At 34.2% G+C, this 15362-nt stretch overlaps 2 protein-coding genes across 6 annotated transcripts; one reads left to right on the top strand and one right to left on the bottom strand.

The window, feature by feature from the left end:
• Positions 1-4315: 4315 nt before the first annotated feature.
• LOC18054920 lies at positions 4316-8180 on the top strand. 2 transcript variants are annotated; one of them, XR_002903868.1, is made up of 4 exons: positions 4316-4551; positions 6152-7279; positions 7376-7590; positions 7888-8180. XR_002903868.1 is itself a non-coding variant. In XM_006452261.2 (3 exons), the coding sequence occupies exons 2-3, from the start codon at positions 6206-6208 to the stop codon at positions 7526-7528; spliced, it is 1227 nt and encodes a 408-aa protein (XP_006452324.1). In that variant the 5' UTR covers positions 4316-4551; positions 6152-6205; the 3' UTR covers positions 7529-7839. The 2 variants fall into 2 exon arrangements, 1 of the variants encoding a protein (XP_006452324.1); XM_006452261.2 differs by lacking the exon at positions 7888-8180 and having other exon boundaries at positions 7376-7839.
• Positions 8149-14139, bottom strand: LOC18054919 (polyadenylate-binding protein-interacting protein 4). 4 transcript variants are annotated; one of them, XM_006452257.2, is made up of 13 exons: positions 13774-14139; positions 13007-13128; positions 12741-12892; positions 12491-12641; positions 11974-12008; positions 11569-11644; positions 11430-11460; positions 10630-10919; positions 10130-10387; positions 9541-9636; positions 9343-9396; positions 8809-8890; positions 8149-8607 (listed from the first exon to the last, which is right to left on the bottom strand). In XM_006452257.2, the coding sequence occupies exons 1-13, from the start codon at positions 13949-13951 to the stop codon at positions 8435-8437; spliced, it is 1698 nt and encodes a 565-aa protein (XP_006452320.1). In that variant the 5' UTR covers positions 13952-14139; the 3' UTR covers positions 8149-8434. The 4 variants fall into 4 exon arrangements, with proteins under 4 accessions (XP_006452320.1, XP_024033271.1, XP_006452319.1 ...); XM_024177503.1 differs by lacking the exon at positions 9541-9636; XM_024177504.1 differs by lacking the exon at positions 8149-8607 and having other exon boundaries at positions 8808-8890; positions 9594-9636.
• Positions 14140-15362: the final 1223 nt, after the last annotated feature.

Below are 15362 nucleotides of genomic sequence, written 5' to 3'. Positions count from 1 at the left end.
CTAATATTTTTCCTTACACCCAAAATTCTAATAACACTCAATCTCTCAATAGACATTCGTTTCTCTCACATAAGAAATTGTCTGCTTGCAGAGAATTGATTGTTATATTATATAAACAAGTGAATCCAACCTTCCTATATATAGTGATTATTTCTTTTAGGAGAAGTATTCATTTTCTTATATAAGTTGTATTCTTTCTTGAATAAGTTACGTCCCAAAAAGAAAATTATTTATTTCTTAAATATGAATCCTACTAAAGAAGAAAATATCTTAAGAAATTTTTATTAAAAAATAAGACATATTTTCTAACAAAGTGTATGATCAAATCAACTTGACTTGTAACCTACGACATTAAATGGTTAGCAAATGCTCGAGTGCTATAATTTTTAAATTATAACTGCTTAAGTTCTACATCAATAAGGGTGGACATTCAGTTTGGTTTTTGTCAAGTCGAACCAAATCAAATTGAAAATTTTCAGTTCGGTTTGGTTTAGTTTAAAAGAGAAAAAATCGAACGGGTCACTTTCTTAAGAGTCAATTGGTTTGTTTTGTTCAATTCCAAACCGAACGGATAAACTAGATGGTTCTTTCATATAAAATAAAAAAAATATAAATAAGTAAGTTTCTAACCCTATAAATTGTAGTAATAATTTCATCTCTCTCATCCTCACTGGTATCTCGCGACAGGCAGCTCTCACACATCAACATCGTTTCTATTTTCCATTGCCATCACTCACACACCATTAACTCCACCACTAGCAATTGTCTGACTAATCTAGTTCGCAGCGGTGATGGAAACTCAGCTGCTAACTTGTCATCTTAATCCGTCGCCACAATCCACGTCCAGCGGTTGCCGTCATAGCCTCACTTAATTATTGTTGTCACACCAGAGACATTGAGTCGTACGTGTTGACTATGTTTTTCTATTTATTGTTCCTTAAATTTGTTTCTTAATTAATATTTTAAAATTTTAACTAATACATTAGGGTTTAAATTTAATTGTTGTAGCAACTTTTTTTTAGTAGCATTGACTGTGTTTTTATTTATTCATTTATTGTTCCTTAAATTTATTTCCTTGAATAATTTTTTTATTTTGGATTAAAAGAATGTTGTTTAAATTTGATTTTTGGAGCATTTTTTTTAGTTGTATTGACTATATTTTTTTTATCCATGAGCTATTATATATTAATGTATTTGTGAAAAAAAATTGTATAAACGATATTTTAATTTTTGCAGCTGTTAGTGGACTTTGGTATTGTTATTAGCTTAGGCAAAGGGATTGGTTTCTTTCCTAGGGGTGGGCACGGTTCGGTTCGGTTCGGTTCGGTTCGGTTCGAAATTAAGTAGAACCGATTTAAATCGGTTATTTTATAAAAAGAACCGAATAAGAACCGAACTCAATAAGAACCGAACTCAAACGGTTCTTTTCGGATCGGTTCGGTTTTTTCGGTTCTTGGCCTATTGAGCTTATTTTGAATTTTTAATTTTTTAGTCCATTGGGCCTCATGAATGTAATAATTTTTTTCAACAATTAATTTATCCTAATTTTATTACAAATATTAACAATAAATACAAAGTATTCAAAACACATTTTATCACTAATATCTTACTAACTATTAATAAGATACTCCCAAAATATGAAATATTAAAATTTCAAAATACATAACCAAACTCCAATACTCCATCTATACAAACATAATCATAATGTTATAAAGAGAAATAACACATGTTTGATTTGAATAAAATCATGTTTGATTTGAATAAAATTATTAACACATGTTTGATTTGAATAAAATAAAAAAATAATTCGGTTTTTCGGTTCAGCTAAGTGAACCGAATACCGAACCGACATTTCGGTTTTTTTTACAAACGGTATATTCGGTTTTTTTAAAAAATAAAAACCGAACCGAATTAGAAAAAACCGTCGGTTCAGTTCGATTTTTTTAACACTACGGTTTTTTTGCCCACCCCTATTCTTTCCTATAGATTGTAGTTTTGTTCTAGTTTTGTTTTGTGAATTATCATCACATTATAACTTTATATTGTCTAGCAACAAGGGGTCAGAGGACATGAGGAAACTAGAGATGGCAAAATATGAGCTTGGGCTGGGTTTTTTAAAAAGCCCATGCCTAAACTTACTAGAGAAAAAGTATAAGGGTCGAGTTTGGGTCAAGCCCACTACAGGCATGGGCAGGGTTTGGGTTTTCATTTTTTTTATTTTTTTTTAAATTGTTGTAAACTTGAAATGAGTTAATACTTAATAGTTAACAAGTTGTTATAATTAATAATGAATTAAAGAAAATAAATATTTTAAAATAAAATAATAAATAAAAAATGAAGTAAATAAAAGAATCGAGATTTAATTTTTTAATACTAAATTCTCTAATTCAAGTACCCTCTTAATTAATTAACCTTAAGAGAGAGTTTAGTATTATAATTTTAGTTTTTTTTAATTCATGATCGATATATAAATTAGGGATTTAAACTTTCTTTTTCTATTTTCTCTTATTTTTAAATTTTAGTTTATTATTCTAATTTATAATTTTTTTTAATAGAGAGTTTGGGTCTAGCCTGGGCTTTTTGTCCATACTTTTAAGTTTTAATAAGGAGGCTCGGGCCAAAGCCCGTAAGAATGTTGGGCCGGCTCATACTTTTTTACCATCTCTAGATGAGACTGATTTATAAACTACAGTTATGTGAGAGTCAATGGCAGGAGCCAGTGTTTTTGGCTACCTTAGGGTAATAAGTATATGATTTAGTATTCAAAACTTAATACTAGAATTGTGTGGGCCCATTATTTGTGTGGTTGTTGTTGAGTGTGTATGTTACATTAATTGTAACATAGGGGCTCCCTTGCTCTCCATAGTGAAGTTTGTGAGTTTATGATATGATTTTATCATGTACATGGCAAAGTAAATTGGGCGAATGGAACTCTCTTGGCAGAAAATTTGGTGTGAGGGGCACATGTTTCCTTCGCGTGTGATTGAACAGCTTGAACTATGGCGTGGGAAAAATATCAAGCAAAGAATATGGGTGCGATTCTTGTCAAATTTACTGCAAATCCATAGTTTCTAGGTGATTCATGTTGATTTATATGTGAGAATATTGTTGTTTAGATAACTGGCGTTGAGCCTAGACAAGTTTACAAACAATGGTGGATGATTGAATTTGAAGCCTTAGAAAAATTAGTTAAACGACTTACACCTTAAAGGAAATAGGAAGTACAACTAAAAGTTGTATGTAGTCTTGTTCCTTGAGTTATTTCTTTAGATTTTTTCCCCATAATTAATTGATTTATTTTAAGTTTAGGTTTATTTTATTTAGTCTAATTATTGGTGCTTGGCTTACTTTGATGTAGGTAATATGAATGGTAGATATGGTTGGTTTCTGTGCATTGATGTGGAGTTTTAGCAAATGTGGACGGCAATGAAACTTTAGAGTTGCTTTTATTTTGTGATATTGTGGTGTTTATTATTATTATTATTATTATTTTTTGGTTATTGTGGATTTATAATCTTTAGTGGACATTTAAATTATATGAGTTGTGTATTTTTTTTTTGAAATGTAAACCGCTCATAAGATCATGATAAAAATGTAAAAGAAAATAAGATGAATAAAATGAAAACTATTAAGTTCAATTAATATGGGTGAAAAATTATAGCTATAACATCTAAACTAAAAAAAAAAAGAAAAATTAAACCAAACCGAATCGTATTGAACTAAAGAACTGAATCTAATTGAATTTTTTCAATTCAGTTCGGTTCGATTTTAAAATATAATTTATATTTAATTTAAGTTTTAAGGAACTGATCGAATACGTTTCGGTTTTAGACCAAACCGAACTGAACCAAAAACTACCCATCTCTATTTGTCAATCTCAATGTTATCGAAAAATTTAAATTTGAAAATAATTCTAAAAGAATGTAGGCCAATTAATAAATGATTTTTAGATATTCAAAGAACATAAATAAATAATTTGTAGTAATTAGATGCTACAACAATAGCAATAAAATAATAAATAAAGTAATAAACAACTCGTGCAGCAATAAGAATAAATAAAAAGTAATAGACAACTCAAGCCTTGTCCGAGCACGGCAAAATACCCTTTTTTGGGATTTTGTCCGAACACGGCTAATATTCCTGCTTGCAGCAATTTATCCACGTGTCACTAATCTCAAACAGCTAAATAATATCTTTTTACACAATGACCCAATTAATTCCTACCACGTGTCTGACGAGTAGTCATTTCTCTGACTTTACTGATGCATGGCACAATGTTATTTGCCTGTTTTTTAGCTACAATGATAAGAATGGTGATTTTATCTCAACTCACTAACTCAGTCCCTCTTAATCTTTAAGGACGGCCTCGTACACTTCGCCGGTTCGTCTGAGACATTAAAAAAAAAAAAAAATCTGTAAGTGAAACTGGAAAAACAATTTTCCCCCCCCTTTCTCTTTTTGTTTTATAAAAATTTATGCTTTCATAAAATTAAAATCACTTCACCTCAAGTCAACTCACTGCTGAAGAACTGTAGAACACTAACCCAGAAGGTATAATTTGTCTCGAACCCTAAAGTTAGTCAACGTTATAAGTATTTTTTTTAATTATTTTTCTCCTTTGAGGGTTGTGTTGAATAAGGACATGTTACTGATTTTGACCAAAAAGTTTCAATCTTTCTTGCAAAAAGTTCATGCAAATACTTATTATTGTTATTAATTTTTTTTAGGTTTCTCATGAAGTTGAATCTTACTTGTTGAGTATTCTCTGGTTGTAAATGCAGTTGCTCGAAGTGGGGTTCTGTGAATTTTTGAAATATGAGCAATAGCTTTTGTTATCTATCTTTCCTTTTAACAGATCTCTGTAAATGTTATGTGATAAGCTTTGCTGCTCAAGTACGAGACAGAAACACCAAACTTTGCCTTTGCGCTATTAGTTGAGTTAGATATTTATAGTTTACTCTCAATGCAAGTTCTGCTTGAGGGAAAAAAAATCTGTCCTACACCGTGTGTACACTGTTTAATGGAATTGTTACATGTGTACGTTTGTGTATATTGTATGATTTCATTGGATGGGTGTGTATATGCCCACTGTATTGAAGAACATTCAATACAATAACTATAGGAAGGCAGTTAAGTCCAATTTAAAAGTCAACTTGGTAATTTCAAATTGGTGACAAATTGAATTTCATAAACGTAGATGTAGGATATCCCCATTTAATGGAGTCATGATGCATGTATTTTGTATGTATGGTATGATTTCATTGGATGGGTGTGCATATGCTCACCATATTGAGGACTGTTTGGGACAATAATTATAGGCAGGCAGTCAAGTCGGATTTCAAGGTCAACTTCGGAAAATTTAAGTCGGTAACGAATTTAATTTCATAAAAGTAGTTGTAGGGTGCACCATCATATGGAATCATAAAGTGTGTATTTTGTATATATAGCATGATTTTATTGGATGGTGTACATACACCTTGTGTATTGAAAAGGCTATTTGAGACAGTAATTATAGGCAGGCTGTGTGTTAAGTCCTACTCCAAGGTCAAATTGGCAACAAATTGAAGTTCATAATTGTAGATGCAGGATACAATGTGGAAGTTATGACCTTATTTCACTATGAGTTTACAGAACTGTATTTGGAAAAGCATAAAATATTACATTACTCATAGTCTGGGTTTCCCTCAAATTATACTGATATGCTGTTATGTTTTTATGCCACAAAAAATTTACAGACTTTTTCTATCTTAATAATGTGAGTCCAAGGTCCTCAAGGCTTTTGGCAAGTGGTAGATATGGGCATCAACATACGTCCATGCTTTGACAATTGCTTTGCCTCATAGTTTTGGAAGACACTTCCCAAAAAATTATTATAGATTATTGGAGAATGGCAGTCAATAAAGTCAGTTATTTACAGGAGAATTGAAAGATTGATAGATTCATTAACCTCTTACCCTGTTGTTGGGAATATCTGTCTTTCTTACAAAATAGATGTTTAGATAGGTCATTACGTTATTTGTTTACAATTACATCAATCATTAAATTCCAAGTTTTGAGAAGAGGAAAGTACACTGGATCATGTGTGTATACGTATGCGAAGGATATCAGTTTGCTTTTATAGACTCACAATTGACTGCTCTCTTTTCTGCAGGGAAGGGCCACCGTATAAAAGATAAAGGCAAGATACTTTACCATAATACTGATAATGAACCAAGACAATCAAGTGAGTAACGAAGAGGCTTCTGCAAATGTCACCATGAAGCGGAAACGTGGTCGTCCAAGAAAGCATCCCAGACAGAATCTCAATCATGGGGAGAATGCTGTACCAAGGTTTCAGAATGTAAATCTTAGGGAGAATGCTCATGCTGATGCACCACCTGGATTTCAAGGAGTGAATGGGAATCGTTTGCGTCCAGTAGATGGAAATAATAATACTAATGATGTTGTGGTGGGTCAAGTAGTTCATGGTGTTATTGAGGCAGCATTTGATGCTGGATATTTGCTGAATGTGAAGGTTGGTAACTCTGAAACCACTTTGAGGGGTGTTGTTTTAAAGCCTGGACATTATGTTCCTGTTTCAGCTCACAATGATGTTGCTCCAAATGTACAAATGGTCAGAAGAAATGAGATTCCCTTCCCACTAGATAATCACTCTCAGGTCCCTGTCTCTAACTCTCAATCCAGGGGGAGGAGAGAGCGGCTTGTCAATCCTTACAGAAATGGAGCCTCAAAAGGCAAAGAGGGGGCTTCAATTTCCGTCCAAACTGCTCCTCCAGTGTTTTCGAAAAATATTTACCAGCCTGTTAGTTTATCAAATGGGCCGCCATTTACCAAGCAACCATCTTCAGTTTCAAGGCAAGCTATCCATTCGGAAGCCTCTAAAGTCAAACCGGTGACAGAAGCTGTTGTTCCATCTAGTGGATCAAAATCCACTGACCCAGTGCAAAAGGCTGGAAATCAGGTGTTTCCCTTGCAGGCTCAAATTAGCCCCCAGGGGATGCTAAGTCAGCCGCCTTCACAGGTACTGTTTGAGGCAGAAACCAAGTCAATGAAATTGCCAGGCATGCCATTTGAGAAACTTTTGACTGAAGTCGTTAAGAGAATTCAACCCCATTCAGAAGAGGCTCAAAATGGCAACAGGAATGATGATGCCAACACGGATCAGGCTCTCTCAATTGAGCCCCTCCAAGCTGTACAGCCCAATGTCAATGGTCACTTAGCTTCTCTGCCAAAAACTTTTGAGAACTTCAAAACTGGGAAAATGACTGAACTGTTGCGGGTAAAGTAAAGCTTAAACTAATATTTTTGCTGGTCTTAGCTGATAAATTGTCAAAGAAAAAAAAAATTAAGATGAGACTTATTTCCAATGCTTCAGGCTGTACAAGAAAACATGATGGACCAGGCATCTCAATATGAAGAGCCAGCCCCGGTTGGAAGCCTCACTGATGATAAGCTGAGCCCAGCAGCTGAGGTTGGAGATGAAGAAAATGATAATTCCAAGAAACATCCCCAGACTTCCAGTGTCTAATATGAAAGCCCTACCGAAGATGATGCTGGTGGACCTGCAGTTTCTGTTTTATTTTGCCTGAGGTCTGAATACTGATTTGATGAAATCTGACAACTCTGTAGGTGATATCTGATCTTAATTAGGAAAAGGGAAATCAAAAAGTCACTGTTAAAAGTCATGATTTAGAATAGTTATTGATCAAAGAGTTTCCATCCTTGGTTAAACCTGTTCCTGACGCCTCTTTGCTAACGGGGTTAGAGAAGAGATATTCTGGTATTTATGGTTGTCGCTGGAAACCATCAGCTTATAATATGTGAAAAATGTGCTTTTTAGTGCTTACAGCTTGTTTATGCTTATTATTGTCATGATTATGCATGCAGTTTTAAGTGGCCCGTTGCTTTTGCTTCGTTTGGCGGGAAGGATCATGTGCCTGGGACATAGTCAGCATCTGGAGGCAGTTGTCAAGCTTAAATAGCTGCGTTGAGTCCGAAACATGCTCTCTGGTTGTAAATAATGAATCATTTGGATGACGATCTTTTAAGTTTGATAAAGTTGTGCGGTAGCCAAATGCCAAGAGACATTGATATAGCTCAGCAGAAGGTAAAGAAGAATTTATCGACATTCAAAAGCCCAAAAAAAAATAAAAAATTGGAGCCATATATTCAATTCGGAATTGCATATCTTGTTATCCATTCTGATTAACGCTGTTCAACCGGCAAATCCCCTTCCTAGAGAATTAACCTCCCTAATGTTTTCCCACCGAAAAAGAAGTCCCAAGTCAGGTCTTGAGCACCGACTGCGACGAAAATGTAACCCCTTTCTCTATAACGAATAATGACAAAATTGCTCCTACGCTTAATTCTCACAGAAAAAGAATGCTATAACCAATACTTTTTATTGGAAAAAAATTCAGACAAAAATACATTTTCAGGGGAATTTGGTGCTGTAGAGACCATTAGATCCAGGGACTGGAATGGGACGATTTGCAGGGATGGGTGGTTGCAAAACCGGAATGTGGCTTGGCACCGGAAAAGGTTGCAGCCCACCAGCTACCATAGGAGAGGGGATGCAAAGCTGCAGAGCCTGGCCTGCTGCATTTCCTGCAGTCGAGAAACAAATCATGGGATTAAAAATTGACTGGCATAAATTTGGAGACAAGGCCATTAAATGTAAGAAAACAGTTCAATCCTAGAAGCAGTCAGTCCCATCTGAGAAATTATCCAATAGTGAGACCTAAAATTTAACTATATAGTAAAATTTTAATAAACTTCAATAATTATAAACCTTATCCTTGTTTATACCTTGGTGCTTGGGAAATTGGACCTGATGCGGTGTCAATGCAGGACGAGCAGATACTGGTGACATAGCTGCCACACCCAAATCCTTCCAAGATGAAACAAATTTAGTTAAGCAAACAGGAAATACACAGCGGTAAAATAAAAAAGAACCCTGTAAAACGAATTTTAGGGTGAAAAAAAACAGAAAGAATGGAACACACCATTGACTGAAACCATTCAGCAGCAGAAAAAAGGAGAAAAGGTGAACATGAAAAGTAAAGTGCTCTTCCTTTCACATGCTACATGGGACTGATTATATACAACACTCGAATTTCATAATTTCATAAATAGGAGACACATATTAGTAATGCTTCCAAATTACAGTTAATCAGCTACCGATGTCCATTTGTATAAAATAATATCCAATGGATGTATGCCATTGCCTTTCAAGATCCCTGGATGCCACACTGCATGTCTAACTTCATTGAATATAATTGACAGAACTCCCAAAGTTATTCAACCATAAAATTTCAGTGATGTGCAGGCATTGTATCTTACATTAGAAACTGGCTGCATATAGACAAGCTGCCCTCCTACTCTTCCAAACATAACCTAGGGGCAGAGAGACAGAGACAGAGACACAGAGGTTAGTCACTTGAAAATCAAGCATTCATAAATAAATAGTCTCCAAATAAGTCCCTATCCAACAAGAAACTTAAAAAGCAATGGAGATGGCATATAAATCCTCCTACTTACAGCCTGTGAACTTGGATGCACATATGTAGGCCCAGCCTGTACAGGATACTGACCTGCATATCTAACTGGCTGTGACCTTCCAGCATGTCCAACAATCTATAAGCAGAAAGGAACTCAGTCAACAAGACTTTGAACCAAGTTTGGTAGTCTATAAGATGTAGTGTGTTGCTACAACCTAATGCTCCTTGGTCAAGTTAATTGCAAATAAGGAGTCACAAGACAAGTTAATCTCAGATAAGGAGTCACAAGAAGAGAATGAATGTGCGAGGTAAACCTAATACTGATCCACAAACAGATGGACAAATTTTCTCTTCCCAAGCAAGCTATCTAATTCTGAATCGAGGAATCCTTTTCTTAACCTTTAATAAGGCTAAGATGCAATAGTTTGGACCGAGTATTACATTCAAGCACTCAAAAAGAAATTTCCTTCGGGCACTATGAACTACTGTACATTAAAGTCAAATACAGTAGTTGCATGTTACAAAAGGCTGGGATTCAGGTCAACAAGCAGAGGTTGCATCCATATCATAAAATAACACCTTGAGAAATGTGAAAGATGAGAACTCAATGGAAATCTAAGAGAACATACAGGTTGGGAAAATTGTGCAGCACTGCCACCATTTGCAGCTGTCAAGGTACCATACGGCACAAATTTCGAAGGCACAGAAGAATGAGATAGATATGGGCCAACTCCAACTTCAGACTGAGCAGCAGCAATGGGTAAAACTGGAGAGTTACTTGGCACATAAGCCATGCTTGTAGCTGTTGGTATTGCTGGAGAAGTAGCTGATACAGGATTCACAGAAGACGGCGAGAAGATCTTAGCTCCTGGGTTAAGCTTAAATTCCTATAAGAAAAGTTATGTGAGAAAAAAAATATCCAATTAAAAAATTTTGCAACTGATAAAGCAAGATTCATAGAATGTGTAACGATTAGGTTATAAGAGACCTAATTCAAAAACTTAGATAGTCCGTACAAGCATGAAGCCTGTTCTAAGGTGTGATATAGGAAATTAAAAAAAACAAAAGACATTCAATTGAACGTTGAAATTTAAATGAGTCATGGTTTTCGTTCCAAATTATAATTCACCTTGGTGCTTTTATTCGAAGGTGCACTTTGCAGAGGAACCACTTCAGTTGAAGCTGCTAAGGAGCTAAAACATAGCCCTGATGTAACATCAGTAACTGGAGTGGAAGAAGTTGAAACAGTTGAACGAGCAGCACCTTGAGAAGAAGTATCAGCTGAAGTGGGCCTTTCACGGCATTGATTTTCCGGTTTGTCAAGTTCATGAGCAGGGTCATGAGATAAACCATTAGAATGTTTGAATGCCATATTTGGATGCTCCTCAGCAGGCATCACTGGGCCTTGGCAGGCACCCACTGCAAGTAAGGTACTAAAATTATGATGGGCAACAGGTGAAATGCTTGGACACATATCAAGCCCAAATAGGAAAGAAAACCCCATGCTGTTCATGGAAACACCATGTGGAAGTCTAACAAGAGCGTCACGGTCAATTTCCACAACTTACAAGAGGGAGGCATCGTCTCAACACATCTCATCAATTAACACAATATTTCATTCAACAAATAACATGATAAAGAGCATTAATTTCCAATTTTCAAATACCAAAGAGAAGTTACTACATGGTAAAAGGCAAAAGGATATTGAAATTATTGATTGCATCAATTCCCTAATACCAAGCTAATGCAAAGATTGATTGGAAACCTAACATATATCGCAAATACTGTTCTGTAATTCTCTACCATGCTAACCTCCATTGTACATTTCTATCTAATATTAAAAAGCATTCACTGCTAGAGCACTAAATTGACAGCTACTGAAAAATAAATTTTGAACCCTGCTCAGATAACCAAGGATTTCAAACTCACAGTTTGTACTTGATCCTTGAACCCCATCAACCTGCAAAAAACAATAACATTAACTGGTAAATATGGCATTTAACACTATGGACTCAATAGTTCCCAATAATCCTTGTCCCACAGCAAGAATCAGCCAGTATCTACATACATTGTCTCCTTTATGGAGCTCAGTAGTCCGTGTGCAAGAATCCTGCTGACCTTGTGAACTCTTATCTCCGACCTGTCTGTCAGAAAAGCAAATGAAAGGAATCTGAGAATGAGAAAGAAATACATGTAGAAACAACAGAAACATATCTTCTACCAAGTAGAAATATAATAGTGTTAAAGATAAACACAAGAGAAATAACATGGTATAACAGGATGGAAATCTGTCAATATCCAGCAAAAAATAGAGGTATCTGTCACTGTCATGCAGAGTATTTGAGGATAGAGTTTGAGCCCGAATTGATAGATAGATTGTTATCTGAACACAAGACCCAAATTCCTTTTTCGCCAGCCAAAGAACCATTCCCAGGGATAAGATAGAAGTCAGAAGAAAGTTGATAACTCATACCTTCCATTAACTGAGTCAACTGAAGCTTCTTCAATCTGCAATGAAGGGGAAAGAGAGGAAAATGTTTGTTAGAAAAATGCTAAAAGATACATATCACACACACACATATCTTAGACAGCTTGGCCGTAAATAAGGAAACCGATTACCAAATTGACTCATTTACAACGTAACTGCCCAGAAGATCTCTTATGCATCATATCTGTCCTTATAAGCCATATAATTGGTTCTTTCACAAGAAGCATAAATCAAGCATGATAGTCCTTCAACAAAAAATTTTGCAGCCTCTTAGAAGTATCCAATTAAATGATAATGGTCCAAAAGGCCGACCACAACCAAGTTGTAAGCAATTATAAGAAATGAAAGTGGCAGCATCTATCTGACATTTACCTCACACTTATAAATAAGATAAGACAAGTATACAAAGCCCCTTCCATCATTAGACACAAGAACTATTTACAATATACCTATGCGTGTCAATTTGAATGTTTTGCCCAAAATATATATCAAGGAAATTTACCTTAGTCACATCCATTCTATCTCTTTTTCCATGCTCAACTTCCATGGCATTTCTCATATTCTTCAGTGACAACATTTGTTCTTCATGTTCTTTCTCAGCTTTTATGGGCCCATCACCATGGAAATAACCATTCTCATTTCGGACTGATATTCTGCTTTCGTTGTTAAACAGATTAGTGCATGGTTGTATTGAGATGTTTACAGCAATGCAACATGGCTTCAAATTTAAGAAATAATATATAATCATTTACCTTTTCTGATTACGCCTTTTATTCAAGCCAGACCTGATAGGTCTTTTTGCCTCACTTATTTGGCCGTCAATGGGGGGAACTGTGCCGGCAACAGCTACCACATCATCACCAGCAAAATTACCAGCAATGCCATCAGCTGGAAGTTGAACTCCCTTTGTGCGGAACCACATATGCACATCAAACAAATTGTTCAAACATGAAACCAGTAAAATGAATAAGAGTCCTAAAAGAACATATAAACGAATAAAAAATAAAGAATCATATACCTTGGCAACAACTTGAACAAGATCAGCCGAAAGGATTACAAGTGTCTCTATTACAGTCCCATTTGCAACATTAGCATTACTTTTCCCCTTCTTGGACATTTTTGCTTTCTTCAAAACAATACCTAAACCAAAAATCAGCCAAATGAATAAAAATCACTCTCTTCTATAGAGAATTGAAATGAATAGTTAGTGAGAAGTATTACTCTCAACACACAGGCCTGTCACCAAAAGTAAATCCTACATTTTTATCATTTTAAATTCCAGAAAAAGAAAAGTGAAAACTTCTCAATTGTGATAGTCATGATAAGAAAAATAACCTAATGTACAACCACGAAATTCTTTGTTTCCTTTCTAGTCCTACCCTTTCTATGCAACCAAACCAACCATTTTGAAAAAGAAAAATACACAGCATCAAAACAATCACCATTTTATTAGATCAGAATCAAACTTGATCCTAACAAGTCATAGTAAGATAAACGCTACCTATAGAAACCTCACAAATTTCCAAACCCAATTCAATTTCCAAAAAAAATGAAGAAATTCTTAAACTAGTGTCAAATATGTGAGCTAAAGCTTACAAAGAAAGATCAACACTACTAAGCACTAAATCCAAAACCCAGATATAATTCCTCATAAACATCCAAACCCAGATATTATTTCCCGTTACAAAAAAATCCCAGAAACATTTCAATAAATTCACAAACTAACGCCAAAGATGGCAGCTAAAGCTCCAACTTCAAAATAAATAAACAAATAGAAAAACTAACCATAATCCTTTTCAACAGAAGCAGTATAGAAGATTCCAGAGTAAACAGAGCCGTCCTTGATGTAAACATCAACAGGGAGGCCAATGATGCACATAGTGGCAAAAAGCAAAGCTTCACTCAATGAAGATGAATTATTAGAATGAGTCGTTTCTTGTTCTGTTCTCTTCTTGTAACCCATCTCTTCTTTTATTTTATTTTAATTTTTTTGGGAATTGAATAAATAAAAAAATTAGAGTTTTAAAGAAGATTCTGTTTTTGTTTTGTATCCAAAGTGTTTGCAGAGATTAAGGAGAGATCTGGTGATGGGCCTTTTTGTAGAGGATGGTACGAGGAAGAAGAGGAAGAAGAGGAAGCAAAATCGTTTTGTTTGCAATTGCGTGCGTTTCATGCCTTCGTCACTAAGTTTTATTTTTTATTTTTTGTCTTTTTGAAGGTAAATATCGATGGCACCCTTACTCTTAGCTTTAATTATTCATTTCCCCTAAATTTTCAGCAAGTTCGTCTAACTTAGAGTAGATGTTTGAGTTGTGATGTATGCTATTTAAAAAATACTTTTAAAAAGTAATATATATATATAATATTCTCAGGTGTATATGGCCGCATTTTTTTTATTGCAGACATATTTTTTAACAGTATGATTTAAAAGAGTTAGTTATTGAATAAATTATAAAACCGTGCAGTTTTAAAGTATTAAAAACCAACTCTTTTAAATCTTGCGGTTTAAATTGTGTTTTCATAAAAAGAAAAAATGAGAATACCCGCATTAGAGAATAATTATATATATATATATATATATAGAAATATTTCAGTCTGAAATTTTAAAGTACGAGATAGTGTGAGAAAACTTTAAAACCATACGGTTTTAAAGGCTTAAACTGTAAACATTTAAAATTGTGGGATTTTAAAATTTTTCCGGCCTTTCCCGCACTTTAAAATCCTGATAAAAAAACTACTATATTTATATATAGGGACAGCTCCCTTGCAATATATGTATATTGATGATAAAACATAAATTTTTTCTTTTGAATTGAGCTTGAACATGAACTTTCCTTTATCTCAATTCTAGAAATATATAATAAAATTATTCATTATTTTATGTATTTAATTGTATAAAGCCTTTTAAATATATTGAAATTAGAGGGGATATTTTTTGTGATTACGTCATGTTAATGTTAAGTTTAATTTACATCGTATCAAATATGAATTAATGAAAACCCAAATAAAATTTTAAACATTAACGCGACCTATTTAATATTTATATTGTATCACCTATTTAACGTACTTTTAATTTTTAAAAAATCAATCCATTAACATGTTTTTAATATTTTTAATGCAAAATATGGCAGATTCAATATTTTATAGTTGTATTGGATGAAAAATGAGTCAATATATTATGATTAATCAAATTATTATCAATGGATTTCCATGTTAGAAATTTTTATCTAAACCCAACATTATTAATAAACAGTAGTCACAAACTTGTCTTATTTGAAATCATGTTAATTTTGATAATATAAACCCATTATTTTAATATTGTGTTCGTTCTTACGAGGTTTGCAAGTGATATCGAACATTATCATAGCATTTTG

This window comes from Citrus clementina, unplaced genomic scaffold (assembly GCF_000493195.1).
Source record: "Citrus clementina cultivar Clemenules unplaced genomic scaffold, Citrus_clementina_v1.0 scaffold_1, whole genome shotgun sequence".
Taxonomy (NCBI): domain Eukaryota; kingdom Viridiplantae; phylum Streptophyta; class Magnoliopsida; order Sapindales; family Rutaceae; genus Citrus; species Citrus x clementina.
The sequence above is the reverse complement of the archived record's forward strand: the minus strand, read 5'-3'. Positions and strand labels throughout refer to the sequence as shown.